At 46.9% G+C, this 19,730-nt stretch overlaps 1 protein-coding gene across 3 annotated transcripts in view; it reads right to left on the bottom strand.

The window, feature by feature from the left end:
- PLCB3 (phospholipase C beta 3) overlaps window positions 1–19,730 on the bottom strand; it is a 403,369-nt gene that overhangs the window by 31,990 nt on the left and 351,649 nt on the right. For all 3 annotated transcript variants that reach the window (XM_063944960.1, XM_063944959.1, XM_063944961.1), the window contains exons 16-19: window positions 19,606–19,670; window positions 19,434–19,530; window positions 3,904–3,988; window positions 3,010–3,134 (exon numbers count right to left, since the gene is read on the bottom strand). In XM_063944960.1, coding sequence (XP_063801030.1) covers window positions 3,010–3,134; window positions 3,904–3,988; window positions 19,434–19,530; window positions 19,606–19,670 — 372 coding nt within the window. The remainder of the gene's footprint in view (window positions 1–3,009; window positions 3,135–3,903; window positions 3,989–19,433; window positions 19,531–19,605; window positions 19,671–19,730) is intronic.

The raw sequence follows: 19,730 nt of genomic DNA, 5'->3' as shown, positions 1-19,730 counted from the left end.
CACGGGGCAGAAATGAGGCGCCTTTTGCCCGCTTGCCCTTATGGGGCCGAAAGGACTGCGCCTGATAATACGGCGTCTTCTTAGGTTGAGAAGCTACCTGGGGTAAAAATGTGGATTTTCCAGCAGTTGCCGTGGCTACCAGGTCTGATAGACCTACCCCAAATAACTCCTCCCCCTTATAAGGCAATACTTCCATGTGCCTTTTAGAATCCGCATCACCTGACCACTGCCGCGTCCATAAACCTCTTCTTGCAGAAATGGACAGCGCGCTAACTCTTGATGCCAGTCGGCAAATATCCCTCTGTGCATCACGCATATATAGAAATGCATCCTTCAAATGCTCTATAGTCAGTAATATACTGTCCCTATCTAGGGTATCAATATTTTCAGTCAGGGAATCCGACCACGCCAGGCCCGCACTGCACATCCAGGCTGAGGCGATTGCTGGTCGCAGTATAACACCCGTGTGAGTGTATATACATTTTAGGATATTCACCAGCTTTCTATCGGCAGGTTCCTTTAGGGCGGTCGTATCAGGAGAGGGTAGTGCTACCTCTTTAGACAAGCGTGTGAGCGCTTTATCCACCCTAGGGGGTGTTTCCCAACGTGCCCTATCCTCTGGCGGGAAAGGGTACGATGCCAATAACCTTTTAGGAATTATCAGTTTTTTATCGGGGGAAACCCACGCCTCATCACACACTTCATTTAATTCCTCGGATACAGGAAAAACTACAGGCAGTTTTTTCTCACCAAACATAATACCCTTTTTAGTGGTACTTGTATTATCAGAGATATGCAATACATTTTTCATTGCTTCAATCATGTAACGTGTGGCCCTAGTGGAAGTCACGTTTGTCTCCTCATCATCGACACTGGAGTCAGTATCCGTGTCTGTGTCTGCCATTTGAGGTAACGGGCGTTTTAAAGCCCCTGATGGCGTTTGAGACCCCTGGACAGGCACAAGCTGAGTAGCCGGCTGTCTCATGTCGTCAACTGTCTGTCGTAAAGAGCTGACACTGTCACGCAATTCCTTCCATAAGCTCATCCACTCAGGTGTCGACTCCCTAGGGGGTGACAACTCTATAATAGGCAATTGCTCCGCCTCCATCTCATTTTCCTCCTCAAACATGTCGACACAATCGTACCGACACACCGCACACACACAGGGAATGCTCTGATAGAGGACAGGACCCCACTAGCCCTTTGGGGAGACAGAGGGAGAGTATGCCAGCACACACCAGAGCGCTATATATAGACAGGAATACCACTATAAAATGTGCTTTTCCCTTTATAGCTGCTGTTAGTATTAAAACTGCGCCAAATTAGTGCCCCCCTCTCTTTTTTACCCTTTTCTGTAGTGCAGGACTGCAGGGGAGAGTCAGGGAGACGTCCTTCCAGCGGAGCTGTGATGGAAAATGGCGCCCGTGTGCTGAGGAGATAGGCTCCGCCCCCTTCTCGGTGGCCTTTTCTCCCGCTTTTTGGTGAGTTCTGGCAGGGGTTAAAATACATCCATATAGCCCTGGGGGTTATATGTGGTGTATTTATGCCAGCCAAGGTGTTTACATTGCTGCTCAGGGCGCCCCCTCCTAGCGCCCTGCACCCTCAGTGACCGAAGTGTGAAGTGTGCCTGAGTAACAATGGCGCACAGCTGCAGTGCTGTGCACTACCTTGTTGAAGACTGATGTCTTCTGCCGCCGATTTTTCCGGACCTCTTCTTGCTTCTGGCTCTGTAAGGGGGCCGGCGGCGCGGCTCTGGGACTGAGCTCCGAGGCTGGGCCTGTGTTCGGTCCCTCTGGAGCTAATGATGTCCAGTAGCCTAAGAAGCCCAAGCTACCACCACTTAGGTAGGTTCGCTTCTTCTCCCCTTAGTCCCTCGATGCAGTGAGCCTGTTGCCAGCAGGTCTCACTGAAAATAAAAAACCTAAAACTAAACTTTCACTAAGAAGCTCAGGAGAGCCCCTAGTGTGCACCCTTCTCGGCCGGGCACAAAAATCTAACTGAGGCTTGGAGGAGGGTCATAGGGGGAGGAGCCAGTGCACACCAGGTAGTCCTAAAGCTTTACTTTTGTGCCCAGTCTCCTGCGGAGCCGCTATTCCCCATGGTCCTTACGGAGTTCCCAGCATCCACTAGGACGTCAGAGAAATTAGAAATTAAGTACTGTATGTAGTGTTCACTCTAGGCTGTTTTAGCAGGGCGCCGCGCCCTGCCCGTTTTTTAGCAGGCAAAACCCGCCCTGCCGCTTTTGCGGCGCCCTGCTAGAACAGCCGCCCGCTTCCTGCCCTCCCGGCGTGTATAGATGCCGTACGCATGCGCGCGGCATCCATTCACGCATTGGGAGAGAGCTGGGGGAAGCCCAGCACCGACGGAGGTGCTGGGCACGCCCCCAACAGTGACGTCGCCGACCACAGACGCTCTCTATAGTAGCGTCTGTGGGCCGCACCGCCCCCTAAAATGACGTAGGCGTGGCCATGCCCCCTAATTTGCGTGGCCGCGCCCCCGGAGTCCGGCGCCCTGCCCCTTTTCACTCCTAGAGTGAACACTACTGTATGAAAGTACTGCATGAAGTACTTATTAACTGAGTACTAACTTTATTTAATAAATACATCAAATAATTCAACTATCTATAGAATGAACTAACAAAAACAGACCATTTTATCACCCGATCTCCAGCTATCTGTCTCTCCTGGTTTTTCTCCAAGTGGTAAAAAAAAAGCCATATAAAAATTAGGGGATTCAAACTGATGTTGCTCAGTTCTCAGATTTGAAGGATAAAAGTTTTACTAGTTTAATATAATTTCCAAATTAATGATTAATCAAATATCAGCTTCTAACAATATACTGGAACAATTTCCCAATATCACTGCCTGTGTGGTCAACTTTAAAGAGAATGTAATTCAAAGCTGCAAATCCATAGAAAGGATATTAACAAGTCCCTAAACACGGAAGTCAGCATTCATGTTATTACAGATCTTGTGTATGTGTATGTTATAATGTGTATTCAGGACTTACCCAGTGTTTGGAAATTCAATGCCACCATCTGACATCCGGCATTCCAGAAAACCTGTGGCATGTAATTAGAGGAATCCACCCTCGTTCCTTTGGGGTAAATACGACTCAATTGCTTCTTGTTATATCTGATAGAGGAGAAGTCAGGGGAAACAAAGTGGAAAGAAAAGAACGGGGGGAATGTGGACTGTGTAATATTATTGGCATGGTGCAGGCGGGTAGGGTTATATGGCATGGTGAGGAGGGAGGAATGGGAGTAAGACATAAAACTGAAGCATGGACAGAGTGAGTCAGGAAAGACACAGATGACCACATGTGGCTGAGACAGGACAATGAGAGTTCACATTGATTGCTAACTAGAAAGGGAGAGAAAGTAGACTGGCAGTCATACTGGATGAAAGGAGGGAAAGAGGGGGAAAGAAGGAGCAGAAATAAAGATAGTTAAAAGTGACTGATTAGTGTGGAGATGCACAGCTGCACGCTGTAAGAGACAATAAAGCAGTGAGGGTATACCCGTTTTCTTTATACGCTAAGGCAGGCATGTCCAAACTGCGGCCCTCCAGCTGTTGAGAAACTACACATCCCAGCATGCCCTGACACAGCTTTAGCATTCTCTGACAGCAAAACTGTGTCAGGGCATGCTGGGATATGTAGTTTCACAACAGCTGGTGGGCCGCAGTTTGGACATGCCTGCGCTAGGGGATGCCACTTTGTGGGCTGAACCAAAATGATAGAAAATCCAACCTGTCAGTTCACTAGGAATCAGCGACATCACTGCTGTACCTTCTGTGCTTTGAACTACCTCAAACAGGTCACCAGGCAATCTCATGAACATCAGGGCTACCCCCAAAATGGCTGCTTCCACTGTGTTCACACATATTTTATATGTAAGGATACTCTACAAACTCCATGGGAGATTTAGTGAGCTGCTCCAGAGCTTTAGTCTCAACAAAAGAAGACATTTCATAATATTTATTTCTCTCTGAGGGAGAATGTAGGGTATAGTACGGAAGAAAGGAAGTATAATTCAAAAAATATGGGGAGGATGGGCAGAATGGACATAGGGCAAGATACATATGTTATTATAAGCATAAGAGTGTAAGAGTAGGAAGAATAGTGATGGAGAAAGAAACAAAGAAAATATATAAGAATCTATTTTGCTTGGTGGATAAAAGTACTATGTTATCACTTTTTCTTTCTTTTTAATTAAAACAGCTCTAAATTATATTTATTTCATTGTCTATATTTAAACTTAGCCCTCTCCAATACTTTTCATTGATTCATTTCATACCACTTTCACTTCTAAGAAGACATGCAAGTCAAATTTATTATTATTTTGTAGCAGTTTTTTATATAACGCACACATACTTGTATTTCACAGTGCTTTACAGAGAAGATCTCAGTCACATGACTCCCTGCCTCACAGGAGCATACAATCTATCGGGGTGATTCAGGTCCAGTCACAAGGCTAAATTGTACACAATGTACCGATGTTCAGTACAGGGCGCATGTGCCACACCCGTACTGTACATATGCAGTACCAGTCCTGCATCGTCAGACATAGCACAGCTGCAGACATCAGGTGATTGACAGTCTGCAGTTGCTTGGGGACTGGAAGGGGGCTGTAATGGTCTCCGTTACCCAAAATGGAGGCATGTCATCTCCATTTTGTGGAAGTGCTGAGGCCAGGATCTCTGTCTTCTTACGGAGATTTTCTGTTCTCAGCGACGGAACTACAGCAGCCATTCTGCGTAACCTCATGGGTAACTCAGCCGGCCAAAGGTGTCGCAGGTGGTCCAATGCTGTATCTATGGATGCAGCATTGGGTCACAAATACATTCATGATGCATATACTTATACCAGATGCCTCCGGCTGCATTATCACATCTGTGCATTGCTGCGGCTACCACATAAGCAGCAACAGTGCTATTTCTAACCACACCTGAATCAGCCCCTATATTCCTTATCCCATGGACACACAAACTAGCGTGAATAGATTTTGTCAGAAGCCAATTAACCTACCAGTCTGTTTTTGGAAAAAGGTATTATGTTTTATTTAAGACATTTCTATGCAGAAATATGCTCTCTACTCTATGGCTTTATGTGGCTTCTGTAATAGTTTTACTGAAGGATGGAACCCTCCAACCATGACACATTAGATTTAGTCACACAAACAGAATACTAATGCTGCATTGCAAATGGAAATCAATGCCAGGATACTGCCGGATAGCAATCTACCAATACCTTGTATGCTGGTTATGTTGTCCATGTGGGTAGCAATGAAATGCATGATATGGAAGTGAATATAAGATGTATGTGCAGAGTATTTTATTGCTGACTTATGCTTCATGAAATTAATTGCTCTGTAAAATAGGGGGTAAGTACCAATAAAAGGGAATAAGTGTGTAACTATCAAAATGAACTTGCAAAATAGGGGAAGTGGTCACCAGGGGTGCTATCAGGGGGAGTCTTTAGAAATCGAATCCACAGGGAAAGAGGTTGTGCCAGTGTGTCTGTCACTCAGCCCTCCTTGTGTGTTTCTGTCTGACCTGTCAGTGTGTCTGTCTGAGCCTGTGTTCTAGTATTGTCAGCATGTCTGTCACTCAGCCCTCCTTGTGTGTTTCTGTCTGTCCTGTCAGTATGTCTGAGCCTGTGTTCTAGCATTGTCATCATGCCTGTCACTCAGTTCTGCTTGCGTGTTTCTGTCGGTCCGGTCAGTGAGGTAAATTTATTAAGATGGAAGTTCTATTTCAGATGGGATATTGCCCATAGCAACCAATCAGATTCTACTTCTCATTTATCTAGCACCTTCTAGAATATAATACCTGGAATTTGATTGGTTGCTATGGGTAACATCCCATCTTAAATAGAACTCCCTTCTTAGTAAATTTACCCCAGTGTGTCTGTCTCTCTGACTAGTGAGTCTTCTAGCATTGTCAGTGTGTCTGTCCCTGCTTGTGTTTGTCTGTCTAGTCAGTGAGTCAGCGTCCCAGTCCTGTCTGTGTGTACCGTCATTAGCAATATTGCTTTTATGATGCAGTGTTGCAGTCCACAACCTAGCACAGCTTTGTCACAGATTTGTACGTTTACAATATTTGTTCAAAGGGCTCTGACACACTAGGTAACCATAAAAACATAGCACAATGACATATTAGTTATAAGTCCAGTCAGTGGCATACTGCATTTAAATGTTATTTTATAGGATGTATACATTTTTCTGCAGCAGGTTACATTAGTTTTGTACATTGGTTATCTATTGGATTTCTACAGTGGCGTTTCCACATGCTTGATTTAGAAACAAAGTAAAGACAAATTGCTGCAGTAAGCCTGAAACAGACACTTTTTTTGTAGTTAAATTGTCTCAGATACATGTGGTGAATACCGAAGTGTTGCTTACTCACACGGTCTTATCTAGTGAGATTAATAGTATATTTAAAGGGGTAAAAAAAATGAGAGTTAGGGTAGACTTACCATTGTTAACTCTCTTTCTGCGAGGTAGATTGGATTCAACAGGGAAACATCGGGGGTAGAGTGGATCTTAATTCAGAGGCACTAACAGACTAAAGCTTTAGGCTGTCCCAGGATGCATTGGGGCCTCCTCTATAACCCTGGCTCCAGGCACTGTGAGCTCAGTTTCAGTTAGTATCTGCAGACAGCAGGTCACTTAACAGGTGGGCTGCACTGGGCAGCCCTGAAAAAGCTTTTTCTGACAGAAATTTTCTGGGCTGTCAGCGCTGTGTGTCATGGTGACACTTCAACGTTGCAGCTACATCACCTCCCAAGCGGCGTCGCATACTCCCGCGGCCTGTTCCCGGGACTTGTGGCGGAGACACCTTTGGCTTTAGGCACGCGGTCTCTCTCCTGGTTCGCGTGGCTGCTACAGGGAGGAGGTAAGAGGGTCCCCCAGGCGGGACCCGCCATTAAATCACATTCCGTCCGCTACCTAGCGAGACGGGTCACTGCGCAGGCATGGACACTCACCGAGCAGGGACCGCACTAGACCACCAGGGCAATAGAGCACAGGTCGGGTGTACTAACGCCCCATTTAATAAGGCTCTCTAGTATCTGGGGTGGAAGTCCAGCATAGGGGAGCTGCCGCTTGACCGGTAGCCTCTAGCCGGCCCAGAGCGACATCTACTGCAGATTTTCCCACCCTGGAGCTGCCTCACACTCTCCTTCACTCCCTGACAGAGACGCTGGGCGCCATCTTATAAGCATAGTTGCGGCTGGTCTCTGTGACCGCAGGGCAAGGGATCCCTTGTAAAGCCGCCTGTATATAGCACTGTGACTTGACAAACACTTCAGTATTCTACATGTCTTTATACAGACAGCGTTAGTTAAGAAAAAGTGTACCTATTACTGGATATATTGTACGGGTATTCTGATATATAGGACCATGTGTTTATATATATATATATATATATATATATATATATCTGTACTTATACTAGTCCAGTGCAGTTTTATTATCATAATAATTATCTGCATTGCCTGTGAATGTGTGTGCCTGTATCTGCCGTGCGGTTTCACTTTCCAAGATATATCTATCACTATATTCTGTACCCTAAGGGACTAGGTGCGTCAGGGTCATATATATATATATATATATATATATATATATACACACTGTATATATATATATATATATATACACTGTATATATATATATATATATATATACACTGTATATATATATATATATATATATATAAACAGCAATAATCCTGCACTCTCATCAATAAAAGTTCATCAAATGGTGGGTGCTCCTAATGGGCCGGATCGGTCCACACATATACCATAGAGAGTTCTAAATCATTTGCAGCAATGCCTGTTGTGTCCCTTGGCTGAAGTTGGACTACCTTAGATGCTAAACCACCTGCACCGCTGCTTCATTTTTTCCATGGCTACTCCAATGAAAATGGAGTACGCCCTTTTAGTGTATTATTCCAAGCATTTTATGTCCTTATATTCTGATATGAGAGATGCCCGGTGTGGACTTTTACAGGTATCCCAGATTACACGCATGTTGTCTTTAATGATGAATTGATGAGATGATACATCACCTGTCTTGATAAAGGCCTGTGACCAGACCGAAACGTCGACAATAAAAGCTTTGGTGATTTTATGAAGAAGTATCTACGATTATTTACTTGTGCGAGTGCACCTTCCAAATGATTTGGAACTCCCTATGGTATATATATATATATATATATATATATTTATTGCGTCACAGTATTTACCCATTGCGTGTATTCTACTGTATACTCAGTCACATAATACCAGATTTAATCGATGGTGTTGTGTACTGTCTACAATCACATACTAACGGTTTTAATCGTAGGTATTGTACGCTGCCTGGCTTTATCATACTAAATCGCTCTGTTGTTGCATTTGTATACAGTGTCTGTGGACGCTCCTGCATCATGCAGAGCATGCGCCAAAGATTTACCACAGGGGGAAGCTGTGTATAATGGTCTGTGTACCATGTGACATACTTCTCCCAGATAGTCCACAGCTCCTATAACCAATCAGGAGCCACCCTAGGCTGCATTCACAAACCTACTGGGTACTCTGGTGGAACACCTTACGCCCCCTTTGGGACCACCTGTGCCATTACTGCCACAAATTGTCACTATGGTTTATCCGCCTTGGGTGGAAAATTTGTCTAACCAGTTGCAGCATGTCTCTGGGTCATCTAAGCGAGCTGCTTCCTCCTCACAATCCACTAATCTCTCAGATGTTTCATCTGAAGAGGAGGGGGAGCATACTGTCCTGTCAGACACTGAATCAGCTGTTTCTGACTAGGATTCTTCATTGCAAATTGATGTCCCTGCCCTTGTGGTTGCTATTAAGCAAATCCTACAAATCAGTGATGATGAGGATTCCACTACTGTGGCTAAGAAAATTGATATGTCCAAACGACGGAAGGTGGTTAAAAATCTTTCTCTGACGTCCTAGTGGATGCTGGGACTCCGTCAGGACCATGGGGATTAGCGGCTCCGCAGGAGACAGGGCACAAAAATAAAGCTTTAGGATCAGGTGGTGTGCACTGGCTCCTCCCCCTATGACCCTCCTCCAAGCCCCAGTTAGGTTTTTGTGCCCGTCCGAGCAGGGTGCAATCTAGGTGGCTCTCCTAAAGAGCTGCTTAGAAAAAGTTTTTAGGTTTTTTATTTTCAGTGAGTCCTGCTGGCAACAGGCTCACTGCATCGAGGGACTTAGGGGAGAGAAGTCAACTCACCTGCGTGCAGGATGGATTGGCTTCTTAGGCTACTGGACACCATTAGCTCCAGAGGGATCGAACACAGGCCCAGCCATTAAGTCCGGTCCCGGAGCCGCGCCGCCGACCCCCCTTGCAGATACCGAAGATGGAAGAGGTCCAGAAGCAGGCGGCAGAAGACTTTTCAGTCTTCCTGAGGTAGCGCACAGCACTGCAGCTGTGCGCCATTGTTGTCAGCACACTTCACACAGCGGTCACGGAGGGTGCAGGGCGCTGGGGGGGCGCCCTGGGCAGCAATGTATAATACCTTTTTATGGCTAAAAATACATCACATATAGCCCTTGAGGCTATATGGATGTATTTAACCCCTGCCAGATCTCACAAACTCCGGAGAAGAGCCAGCCGAAATAGGGGGCGGGGCTTATTCTCCTCAGCACACAGCGCCATTTTCCTGCTCAGCTCCGCTGTGAGGAAGGCTCCCAGGACTCTCCCCTGCACTGCACTACAGAAACAGGGTAAAACAGAGAGGGGGGGGCACTTTTTTTTGGCGATATTACTATATTTAAGCTGCTATAAGGATACAACACTTATATAGGGTTGTTCCCATATATATTATAGCGCTTGGGTGTGTGCTGGCAAACTCTCCCTCTGTCTCCCCAAAGGGCTAGTGGGGTCCTGTCTTCAATAGAGCATTCCCTGTGTGTCTGCTGTGTGTCGGTACGTGTGTGTCGACATGTATGAGGACGATGTTGGTGTGGAGGCAGAGCAATTGCCGGTAATGGTGATGTCACCCCCCAGGGAGTCGACACCGGAATGGATGGCTTTGTTTATGGAATTACGTGATAATGTCAGCACATTACAAAAATCAGTTGACGACATGAGACGGCCAGCAAACCAGTTAGTACCTGCCCAGGCGTCTCAGACACCGTCAGGGGCTGTAAAACGCCCTTTACCTCAGTCGGTCGACACAGACCCAGACACGGACACTGAATCTAGTGTCGACGGTGAAGATACAAACGTATTTTCCAGTAGGGCCACACGTTATATGATCACGGTAATGAAGGAGGCTTTGCATATCTCTGATACTACAAGTACCACAAAAAGGGGTATTATGTGGGGGGTGAAAAAACTACCTGTAGTTTTTCCTGAATCAGAGGAATTGAATGATGTATGTGATGAAGCGTGGGTTAACCCAGATAGAAAAGTGCTAATTTCAAAAAAGTTATTGGCATTATACCCTTTCCCGCCAGAGGTTAGGGCGCGCTGGGAAACACCCCCTAAGGTGGATAAGGCGCTCACACGCTTATCAAAACAAGTGGCGTTACCGTCTCCTGATACGGCCGCCCTCAAGGATCCAGCTGATAGGAGGCTGGAAACGACCCTAAAAAGTATATACACACATACTGGTGTTATACTGCGACCAGCCATCGCCTCAGCCTGGATGTGCAGTGCTGGGGTGGTCTGGTCGGATTCCCTGACTGAAAATATTGATACCCTGGATAGGGACAGTATTTTACAGACTTTAGAGCAATTAAAGGATGCTTTTCTTTATATGCGAGATGCTCAGAGGGATATTTGCACTCTGGCATCGAGAGTAAGTGCGATGTCCATATCTGCCAGAAGAAGTTTACGGACACGACAGTGGTCAGGTGATGCGGATTCCAAACGGCATATGGAAGTATTGCCGTATAAAGGGGAGGAATTATTTGGCGTCGGTCTATCGGATCTGGTGGCCACGGAACTGCCGGGAAATCCACTTTTTTACCTCAGACCCCCTCCCAACAGAAAAAGACACCGTCTTTTCAGCCGCAGTCCTTTCGGTCCTATAAGAACAAGCGGGCAAAAGGACAGTCATATCTGCCCCGAGGCAGAGGAAAGGGTAAGAGAGGGCAGCAAGCAGCTCCTTCCCAGGAACAGAAGCCCTCCGCGGGTTCTGCAAAGCCCTCAGCATGACGCTGGGGCTTTACAAGCGGACTCAGGAACGGTGGGGGGTCGACTCAAGAATTTCAGCGCGCAGTGGGCTTGCTCACAGGTGGACCCCTGGATCCTGCAGGTAGTATCTCAGGGTTACAGGTTGGAATTCGAGAAGTCTCCCCCTCGCCGGTTCCTAAAGTCTGCTTTGCCAACGTCTCCCTCAGACAGGGCGACGGTATTGGAAGCCATTCACAAGCTGTTTTCTCAGCAGGTGATAGTCAAGGTACCCCTCCTACAACAGGGAAAGGGGTATTACTCCACGCTATTTGTGGTACCGAAGCCGGACGGCTCGGTAAGACCTATTCTAAATCTGAAATCTTTGAACCTGTACATACAAAAATTCAAGTTCAAGATGGAATCACTCAGAGCAGTGATAGCGAATCTGGAAGAAGGGGACTTTATGGTGTCCCTGGACATAAAAGATGCTTACCTGCATGTCCCAATTTGCCCTTCACATCAAGGGTACCTCAGGTTCGTGGTGCAAAACTGTCATTATCAGTTTCAGACGCTGCCGTTTGGATTGTCCACGGCACCTCGGGTCTTTACCAAGGTAATGGCCGAAATGATGATTCTTCTGCGAAGAAGAGGCGTATTAATTATCCCTTACTTGGACGATCTCCTGATAAGGGCAAGGTCCAGAGAACAGCTGGAGGACGGAGTAGCACTAACCCAAGTAGTGCTGCAACAACACGGGTGGATTCTGAATTTTCCAAAATCTCAGTTGACCCCGACAACACGTCTGCTGTTCCTGGGAATGATTCTGGACACGGTTCAGAAAAAGGTGTTTCTTCCGGAGGAGAAAGCCAAGGAGTTATCCGAACTTGTCAGGAACCTCCTAAAACCAGGAAAAGTGTCTGTGCATCAATGCACAAGAGTCCTGGGAAAGATGGTGGCTTCTTACGAAGCAATCCCATTCGGCAGATTCCACGCACGAACTTTTCAGTGGGATCTGCTGGACAAATGGTCCGGATCGCATCTGCAGATGCATCAGCGGATAACCTTATCGCCACGGACAAGGGTGTCTCTTCTGTGGTGGTTGCAGAGTGCTCATCTGTTAGAAGGCCGCAGATTCGGCATACAGGAGAGGCTGGGGAGCGGTCACACAGGGAAGAAACTTCCAGGGAGTATGGTCAAGCCTGGAGATGTCTCTTCACATAAATATACTGGAGCTAAGAGCGATTTACAATGCTCTAAGCCTGGCAAAACCCCTGCTTCAGGGTCAGCCGGTGTTGATCCAGTCGGACAACATCACAGCAGTCGCCCGCGTAAACAGACAGGGCGGCACAAGAAGCAGGAGAGCAATGGCAGAAGCTGCAAGGATTCTTCGCTGGGCGGAAGATCATGTGATAGCACTGTCAGCAGTGTTCATTCCGGGAGTGGACAACTGGGAAGCAGACTTCCTCAGCAGACACGATCTACACCCGGGAGAGTGGGGACTTCATCCAGAAGTCTTCCACATGATTGTGAACTGTTGGGAAAAACCAAAGGTGGATATGATGGCGTCTCGCCTCAACAAAAAACTGGACAGGTATTGCGCCAGGTCAAGAGACCCTCAGGCAATAGCTGTGGACGCTCTGGTAACACCGTGGGTGTTCCAGTCAGTGTATGTGTTTCCTCCTCTGCCTCTCATACCCAAAGTACTGAGAATTATACGGCAAAGGGGAGTAAGAACGATACTCATGGCTCCGGATTGGCCAAGAAGAACTTGGTACCCGGAACTTCAGGAGATGCTCACGGAAAATCCGTGGCCTCTACCTCTAAGACGGGACCTGATTCAGCAGGGACCGTGTCTATTCCAAGACTTACCGCGGCTGCGTTTGACGGCGTGGCGTTTGACGGCGTGGCGGTTGAACGCCGAATTCTAAGGGAAAAAGGCATTCCGGAAGAGGTCATTCCTACACTGGTTAAAGCCAGTAAGGAGGTGACTGCACAACATTATCACCGCATTTGGAGAAAATATGTTGCGTGGTGTGAGGCCAGGAAGGCCCCCACGGAGGAATTTCAACTGGGTCGATTCCTACATTTCCTGCAAACAGGATTGTCTATGGGCCTCAAATTGGGGTCCATTAAGGTTCAAATTTCGGCCCTGTCGATTTTCTTCCAGAAAGAATTGGCTTCAGTTCCTGAAGTCCAGACTTTTGTTAAAGGAGTACTACATATACAGCCCCCGGTTGTGCCCCCTGTGGCTCCGTGGGACCTTAATGTGGTTTTGGATTTTCTCAAATCCCATTGGTTTGAGCCACTCAAATCGGTGGATTTGAAATATCTTACGTGGAAAGTAACCATGCTACTGGCCCTGGCTTCAGCCAGGAGAGTATCAGAATTGGCGGCTTTATCGTATAAAAGCCCATATCTGATTTTCCATTCGGACAGGGCAGAACTGCGGACGCGTCCTCATTTTCTGCCTAAGGTGGTGTCAGCGTTTCATCTGAACCAGCCTATTGTGGTGCCTGCGGCTACTAGCGATTTGGAGGATTCCAAGTTGCTGGACATTGTCCGGGCATTGAGAATATATATTTCAAGGACGGCTGGAGTCAGAAAATCTGACTCGCTGTTTATACTGTATGCACCCAACAAGCTGGGTGCTCCTGCTTCTAAGCAGACGATTGCTCGTTGGATTTGTAGCACAATTCAACTTGCACATTCTGTGGCAGGCCTGCCACAGCCTAAATCTGTCAAGGCCCATTCCACAAGGAAGGTGGGCTCATCCTGGGCGGCTGCCCGAGGGGTCTCGGCATTACAACTCTGCCGAGCAGCTACGTGGTCGGGGGAGAACACGTTTGTAAAATTCTACAAATTTGATACCCTGGCTAAAGAGGACCTGGAGTTCTCTCATTCGGTGCTGCAGAGTCATCCACACTCTCCCGCCCGTTTGGGAGCTTTGGTATAATCCCCATGGTCCTGACGGAGTCCCAGCATCCACTAGGACGTCAGAGAAAATAAGATTTTACTTACCGATAAATCTATTTCTCGTAGTCCGTAGTGGATGCTGGGCGCCCATCCCAAGTGCGGATTGTCTGCAATACTTGTACATAGTTATTGTTACAAAAAATTCGGGTTGTTATTGTTGTGAGCCGTCTGTTCAGAGGCTCCTACGTTTATCATACTGTTAACTGGGTTCAGATCACAAGTTGTACGGTGTGATTGGTGTGGCTGGTATGAGTCTTATCCGGGATTCAAAATCCTTCCTTATTGTGTACGCTCGTCCGGGCACAGTATCCTAACTGAGGCTTGGAGGAGGGTCATAGGGGGAGGAGCCAGTGCACACCACCTGATCCTAAAGCTTTATTTTTGTGCCCTGTCTCCTGCGGAGCCGCTAATCCCCATGGTCCTGACGGAGTCCCAGCATCCACTACGGACTACGAGAAATAGATTTATCGGTAAGTAAAATCTTATTATTACCACATTCTGACCATTTGGTGGACATCAGGCAGGAACCCGGGTCTAATCGAGGGAAGAAATTCCTTCTGTCTTGGCTCGCTATTCTCTCCCTGCAGAGTTATGTAACAAGTGGGAAAATTCACTGCCGGTGGATTCTCATATTTCCCGTCTACTGCCTGTCACCACTGTCACTTCACTGAAGGAACCGACAGATAAGCGTGTGGAGGGTTGCCTGAAGCCTATTTACTCCCTTACAGGTGCTGCACATAGGGGCTAATTCAGACCTGATCCCTGCTGCGCGTTTTTGCATAGCGGGCGATCAGACCTGAACTGCACATGTGTATGCACCGCAATGCTCAGGCGCAACGGTCCGCAGCGACGGGGAGCGTGGGATGGTGCGACAAATCCGATCGCAAGAAGATTGACAGGAAGAGGGCATTCGTCGGTGGCAACTGACCGTTTCTAGGGAGTGTCCGGAAAAACGCAGAAGGGTCCCAGCATTTTGTGGGAGGATTTGTGACGTCAGGTCTGGCCCCGATCATAGCAGCAGCTAAGTAAGTCCTGGGCTGTGCAGAAACTGCACAAACTGCTGTTTGTGCAGCTGTCCTGCACATGCGATCGCACACCTGCACAGCGAATTCCCCATCCCCCTGTATGCGGCGACTAAAAATGCACTCTAGGGATCAGGTCTGTATTACCCCCATAGACCAACTATTGCAGCCTCTTGGGCTGCAAAAGGAATTGAAGCATTGGTTCAGGCATTAGAGGAAGAGCTGCCCGAGGATATATCTGACAATGTCAGACAGTACCTGTCTCACATTACCACCGCTGCCTATTACATTAAGGAGTAGTCCTCTGAGGCGGGTGTGTTGGCAGCCGTATTCTGTGGTTGAGGTCATGGAAGGTGGACCTAGACTCCAAAAAGACCTTGGAGGTACTCCCTTTTAAGGGGGACATTTTATTTTGGGAAGACCTAAATAAAATTGTGTCTGAATTGGTGGCTGCTAAGACTGCCTTTCTTCCAAATACCAGTCCCTTCTGGATCCCCGACTGGGTCCTGCTGACAACGGACGTCAGTCTGAGGGAATGTGGTGCGCTGGCCCAAGGAGGAGTCACTCTTCCCAATAAATATTAAGGAGGTGCGGGTGGTGTTCAATGTGCTATCTCTCGCCCTGCCTCTGGTACAGAGCAGGTCTGTTCAAGTACGGTTAGACAACGCCACCACGGTGGCATACATAAACCTTCAAGGCGGCACTCAAAGCCACATGGCAATGATGGAAGTGTCAAAAATCCTTTGTTGGGCGGAACACCATCTGCCAGCAATATCGGCAGTGTTCATTCAGGGCGTCCTGAAATGGGAAGCAGACTTCCTCATTTGCCAGGACGTGCATGCCGGAGAGTGGAGTCTTCATCCAGAAGTCTTTCAACTCCTAGTGGACAAGTGGGGCCTACCAGACGTAGACCTGATGGCGTCTCGACACAAGCACAAGGTTCTGGTCTTCGGATCAAGGACCAGGTATCCTCAAGCAGCGTTTGTGGACGCAGTGGCAATTCCATGGAACTTTCTGCTGCCTTACGTGTTCCCTCCAGTATCACTCCTGCCCAGGGTCCTGCGGAAGTTCAAACAAGAAGGAGGATTTCTACCTCTAGTCGCTCCAGCATGGCCCAGAAGACATTGGTTCTCAGACCTGCAGGGTCTATCGACAGAGCATCCTCTTCTACTTCCTCAGCGCCCAGACCTCCTCGTTCAGGGCCCTTGTCTTTATCCAGACCTGGCCAGGCTGGCTTTCACGGCGTGGCTCTTGAAGCATCACTCCTGAGAGTCAAAGGATTCTCCAAGGCGGTCATCCAAACTATGTTAAAATCCCGTAAACCGGCTTCAGCTCAGATCTATTACAAGGTCTGGAATTGTTACTTCACCTGGTGTGCTGATAAGAATTATGATGCATACAGATTCAGAACTTCCAGAATTCTGGCTTTTCTGCAAAGAGGCCTGGACTTAGGCCTTCATCTGGGTTCCCTCAAGGTTCACATATCTGCCTTGTCGGTATGGTTTCAGAGAAAAGTTGCGCCTATACCCGACGCTCATACGTTCACTCAGGGTGTCTTATGGATTCAGCCTCCCTATGTCCCTTCTGTGGCTCCATGGGATCTGTTGAGTGTCCTGAATGCCCTGCGAGAGTTTCCATTTGAACCTATTGAGACGGTGGACCTTAAATGGCTCACAGCCAAGGCCTTGTTTTTACTGGCTATAGCCTCTGCTATAAGGGTTTCGGACCTAGGCTCAGTGTCCTATCATCCACCCTTTCTAATATTTCATTGTGACCGGGCAGTTCTTAGGACTCGGCATGGTTATTTACCTAAGGTGGTGTCACCTCTTCACCATAACCAAGAGATTGTGGTTCCGGCCTTTATCTCTTATGATTTGTCCTCCAAAGAGCGGTCTTTGGAAGTGGTATGGGATCTCTGTATATATGTGGAGAGGACTGCCTCAAACAGGAGGTCAGACTCCCTTTTTGACTTGTTTGGATTTCACAAACGTGGCTGGCCTGCGAATAAGCAAACCTTGGCCAGATGGATTAGAATGGTGATTGTACAAGCTTATGCGCAGGCTGGTCTCCCAGCTCCTGCTGATATTAATGCCCATTCTACTCGGTCTGTTGGACCTTCTTGGGTGGCTCGCCCGTGGCGCGTCCACAGAACAATTGTGCAAGGCGGCTACATGGTCCTCTGTGAAATGTTTATTAGGTTCTATGCCTTTGATACTTTCGCCTCCCAGGATGCTTCCTTTGGACGCCGGATTCTCATACCCGCTAAGGCGCGTCCCCTCCCTTGAGGAACTGTTTTAGGACATCCCAATGTTTCCCTGTGGAAACCAATGCAACCTGCTGCAGAAAAGGAGAGTTATGGTAGACTTACAATTGTTAACTCTTTTTCTGCGAGGTATATTGGGTTCCACAGGGCGCCCACTCTGACGCACCTAGCTTCTATGGGTTTGTATGGCATTAGCCGCTGGTCCCGTCTCCTGTCGTAAGAATGTGGTTCTATGTGACTAACATCTACCTTCTCTCTTACCTGCTCCTGCATTGGACTGGTTAACGAAACTGAGCTCACAGTGCCTGGAGGCGGGGTTATAGAGGAGACCCCAATGCATCTTGGGACGGTCTAAAGCTTTAGCCTGTTGATGCCTCTGGATCAAGATCCACTCTACCCCCCAATGTTTCCCTGTGGAACCCAATGTACCTCGCAGAAAGAAAGTTAACAATGGTAAGTCTACCATAACTCTCTCTTTTTTTTTTTAATATACTATTAATCTCACTAGATAAGACCGTGTGAGTAAGCAACACTTTGGTATTCACCACATGTATGTCAGACAATTTAACTACAATAAAAGTGTCCGTTTCAGGCTTACTGCAACAATTTGTCTTTACGGTTTCTAAATCAAGCCTGCGGAAACGCCACTGTAGAAATCCTGTGTTTACCCTTGGTCAAATACAGATGGGAAGGAGAGTGCTATTTTATTATTTTATTTTGCCATGAATGGTTTGGAAGGGATTTGAGAGGGTGTTACACTTGATGGCATTAGGAACAGACTTGATGGAAGGGGTCCTCATGTTCATTCTACAGTCCATGACAGGCAGCACAGAAGCCTAAGGGGTCTATTTACTAAGCTATGGATGGAGATAAAGTGGACGGAGATAAAGTACCAGCCAATCAGCTCCTACCTGTCATTTTTCAAACCCAGTCTGTGACATGCAGTTAGGATGCTTTAGCTCCGTCCACTTTATCTCCATCCAAGGCTTAGTAAATAGATCCCTAAGTCCCTTGCAGAGCTTGGAGCTGGGCACCACAGAAGTGTAATTATACTACATCAGCCAAAAGGAAAGAAAAATAGTAATTTTTCATGAATGACTTTAAGCAAGCCCAAACTTAGAGTCCTAATAGAGTCACATAATAAAGGTTGATTAGTCCAAATATAGCTCAAGCATGTTAGTCACTTTATCTTGTTAAATGTACAAAGTACTAATTGTATACAAAAGGGTCCATAAAAAACCTGCACTTTTGCAACCAATCATAAATCATACAGACTTTAAATAGGAACGTGATTGGTGTACTATGTGGTCACTCTATTGGCATTGGAATTATCAGAAAAGTTGCTGAGAGAAACCTCGGATCCCTCGTGAGGCCACTTCTCGTCTCCTCCAGTAACAATAGAAAGCTTTTGGTGTGCTTATTCACTTAATGCTACTCACAAGCCATCTCAGATGGGACTCTGAATGGATCTGGGGACCCTGACCTGAGTCCCTTGTAGTTGCCCCCACCCTCTTTGTGGCGCTATACTTACAGTATAAGTCTATATTTAATTTATGCGACTAATGATAAAATTCAATACAGGTATTTTAAGCATATCAACACCACATCAACATCTGCAACTCAATTAATACCTGCTATAGGGCTTTATTCAGGTTTGTTAGCGAACCAAAACAGCACACTAATGGGCAAAACCATGCTGCACCATAGGAGGGGCAGATGTAACATTAGCATAGATGTGTAGATTTGGGTGTGGTGTGTTCAAACTGAAATCTAAATTGCAGTGCAAAAATAAAGCAGCCAGTAATTACCCTGCACTGAAACACTATAACCCACCCAAATCTAACTCTCTCTGCACATGTTACATCTATCCCACCTGCAGTGCACATGGTTTTGCACAATTGTGTACTTTTTTGGTTTGCTTACAAACCTGAGTAACCCCCATAGTCCGTTCTACACCCTCCCATGGATACAGGCTCCACACATTGTCCCTCCCCTTTTTCTACAGCACTCTACCACTGCTTTCATCCCCCAGGTTACTCACTATTGGCTAAGTCGAATGACTTGAACTTAACAGGTTCCACGTAATTGACAAGAGTGGACATTTCTTCTGTGGCACTGACTTCACTGCTTGCAGTGCCCTGAAAGAGAAAAGGTCAGAAATTTGCAGAGCTGTAGTAAATGGGCCATGTTGTTTTTTTAGTGGCTGGACCTACCTCATCAGACTTCTTAGGATCTGACGGCTCTTCGTCCTCCTCCTCCTCACTATAAGCATCACGGTCTGATCAACAAAAAACAGAGAGGTATAAAAATGGTAAGGCAAGTACAGCAAATATACACT

This window comes from Pseudophryne corroboree, chromosome 11 (assembly GCF_028390025.1).
Source record: "Pseudophryne corroboree isolate aPseCor3 chromosome 11, aPseCor3.hap2, whole genome shotgun sequence".
Classification (NCBI taxonomy): domain Eukaryota; kingdom Metazoa; phylum Chordata; class Amphibia; order Anura; family Myobatrachidae; genus Pseudophryne; species Pseudophryne corroboree.
Note: the sequence above shows the minus strand (reverse complement) of the source record. Positions and strands in the feature narration are given on the sequence as shown.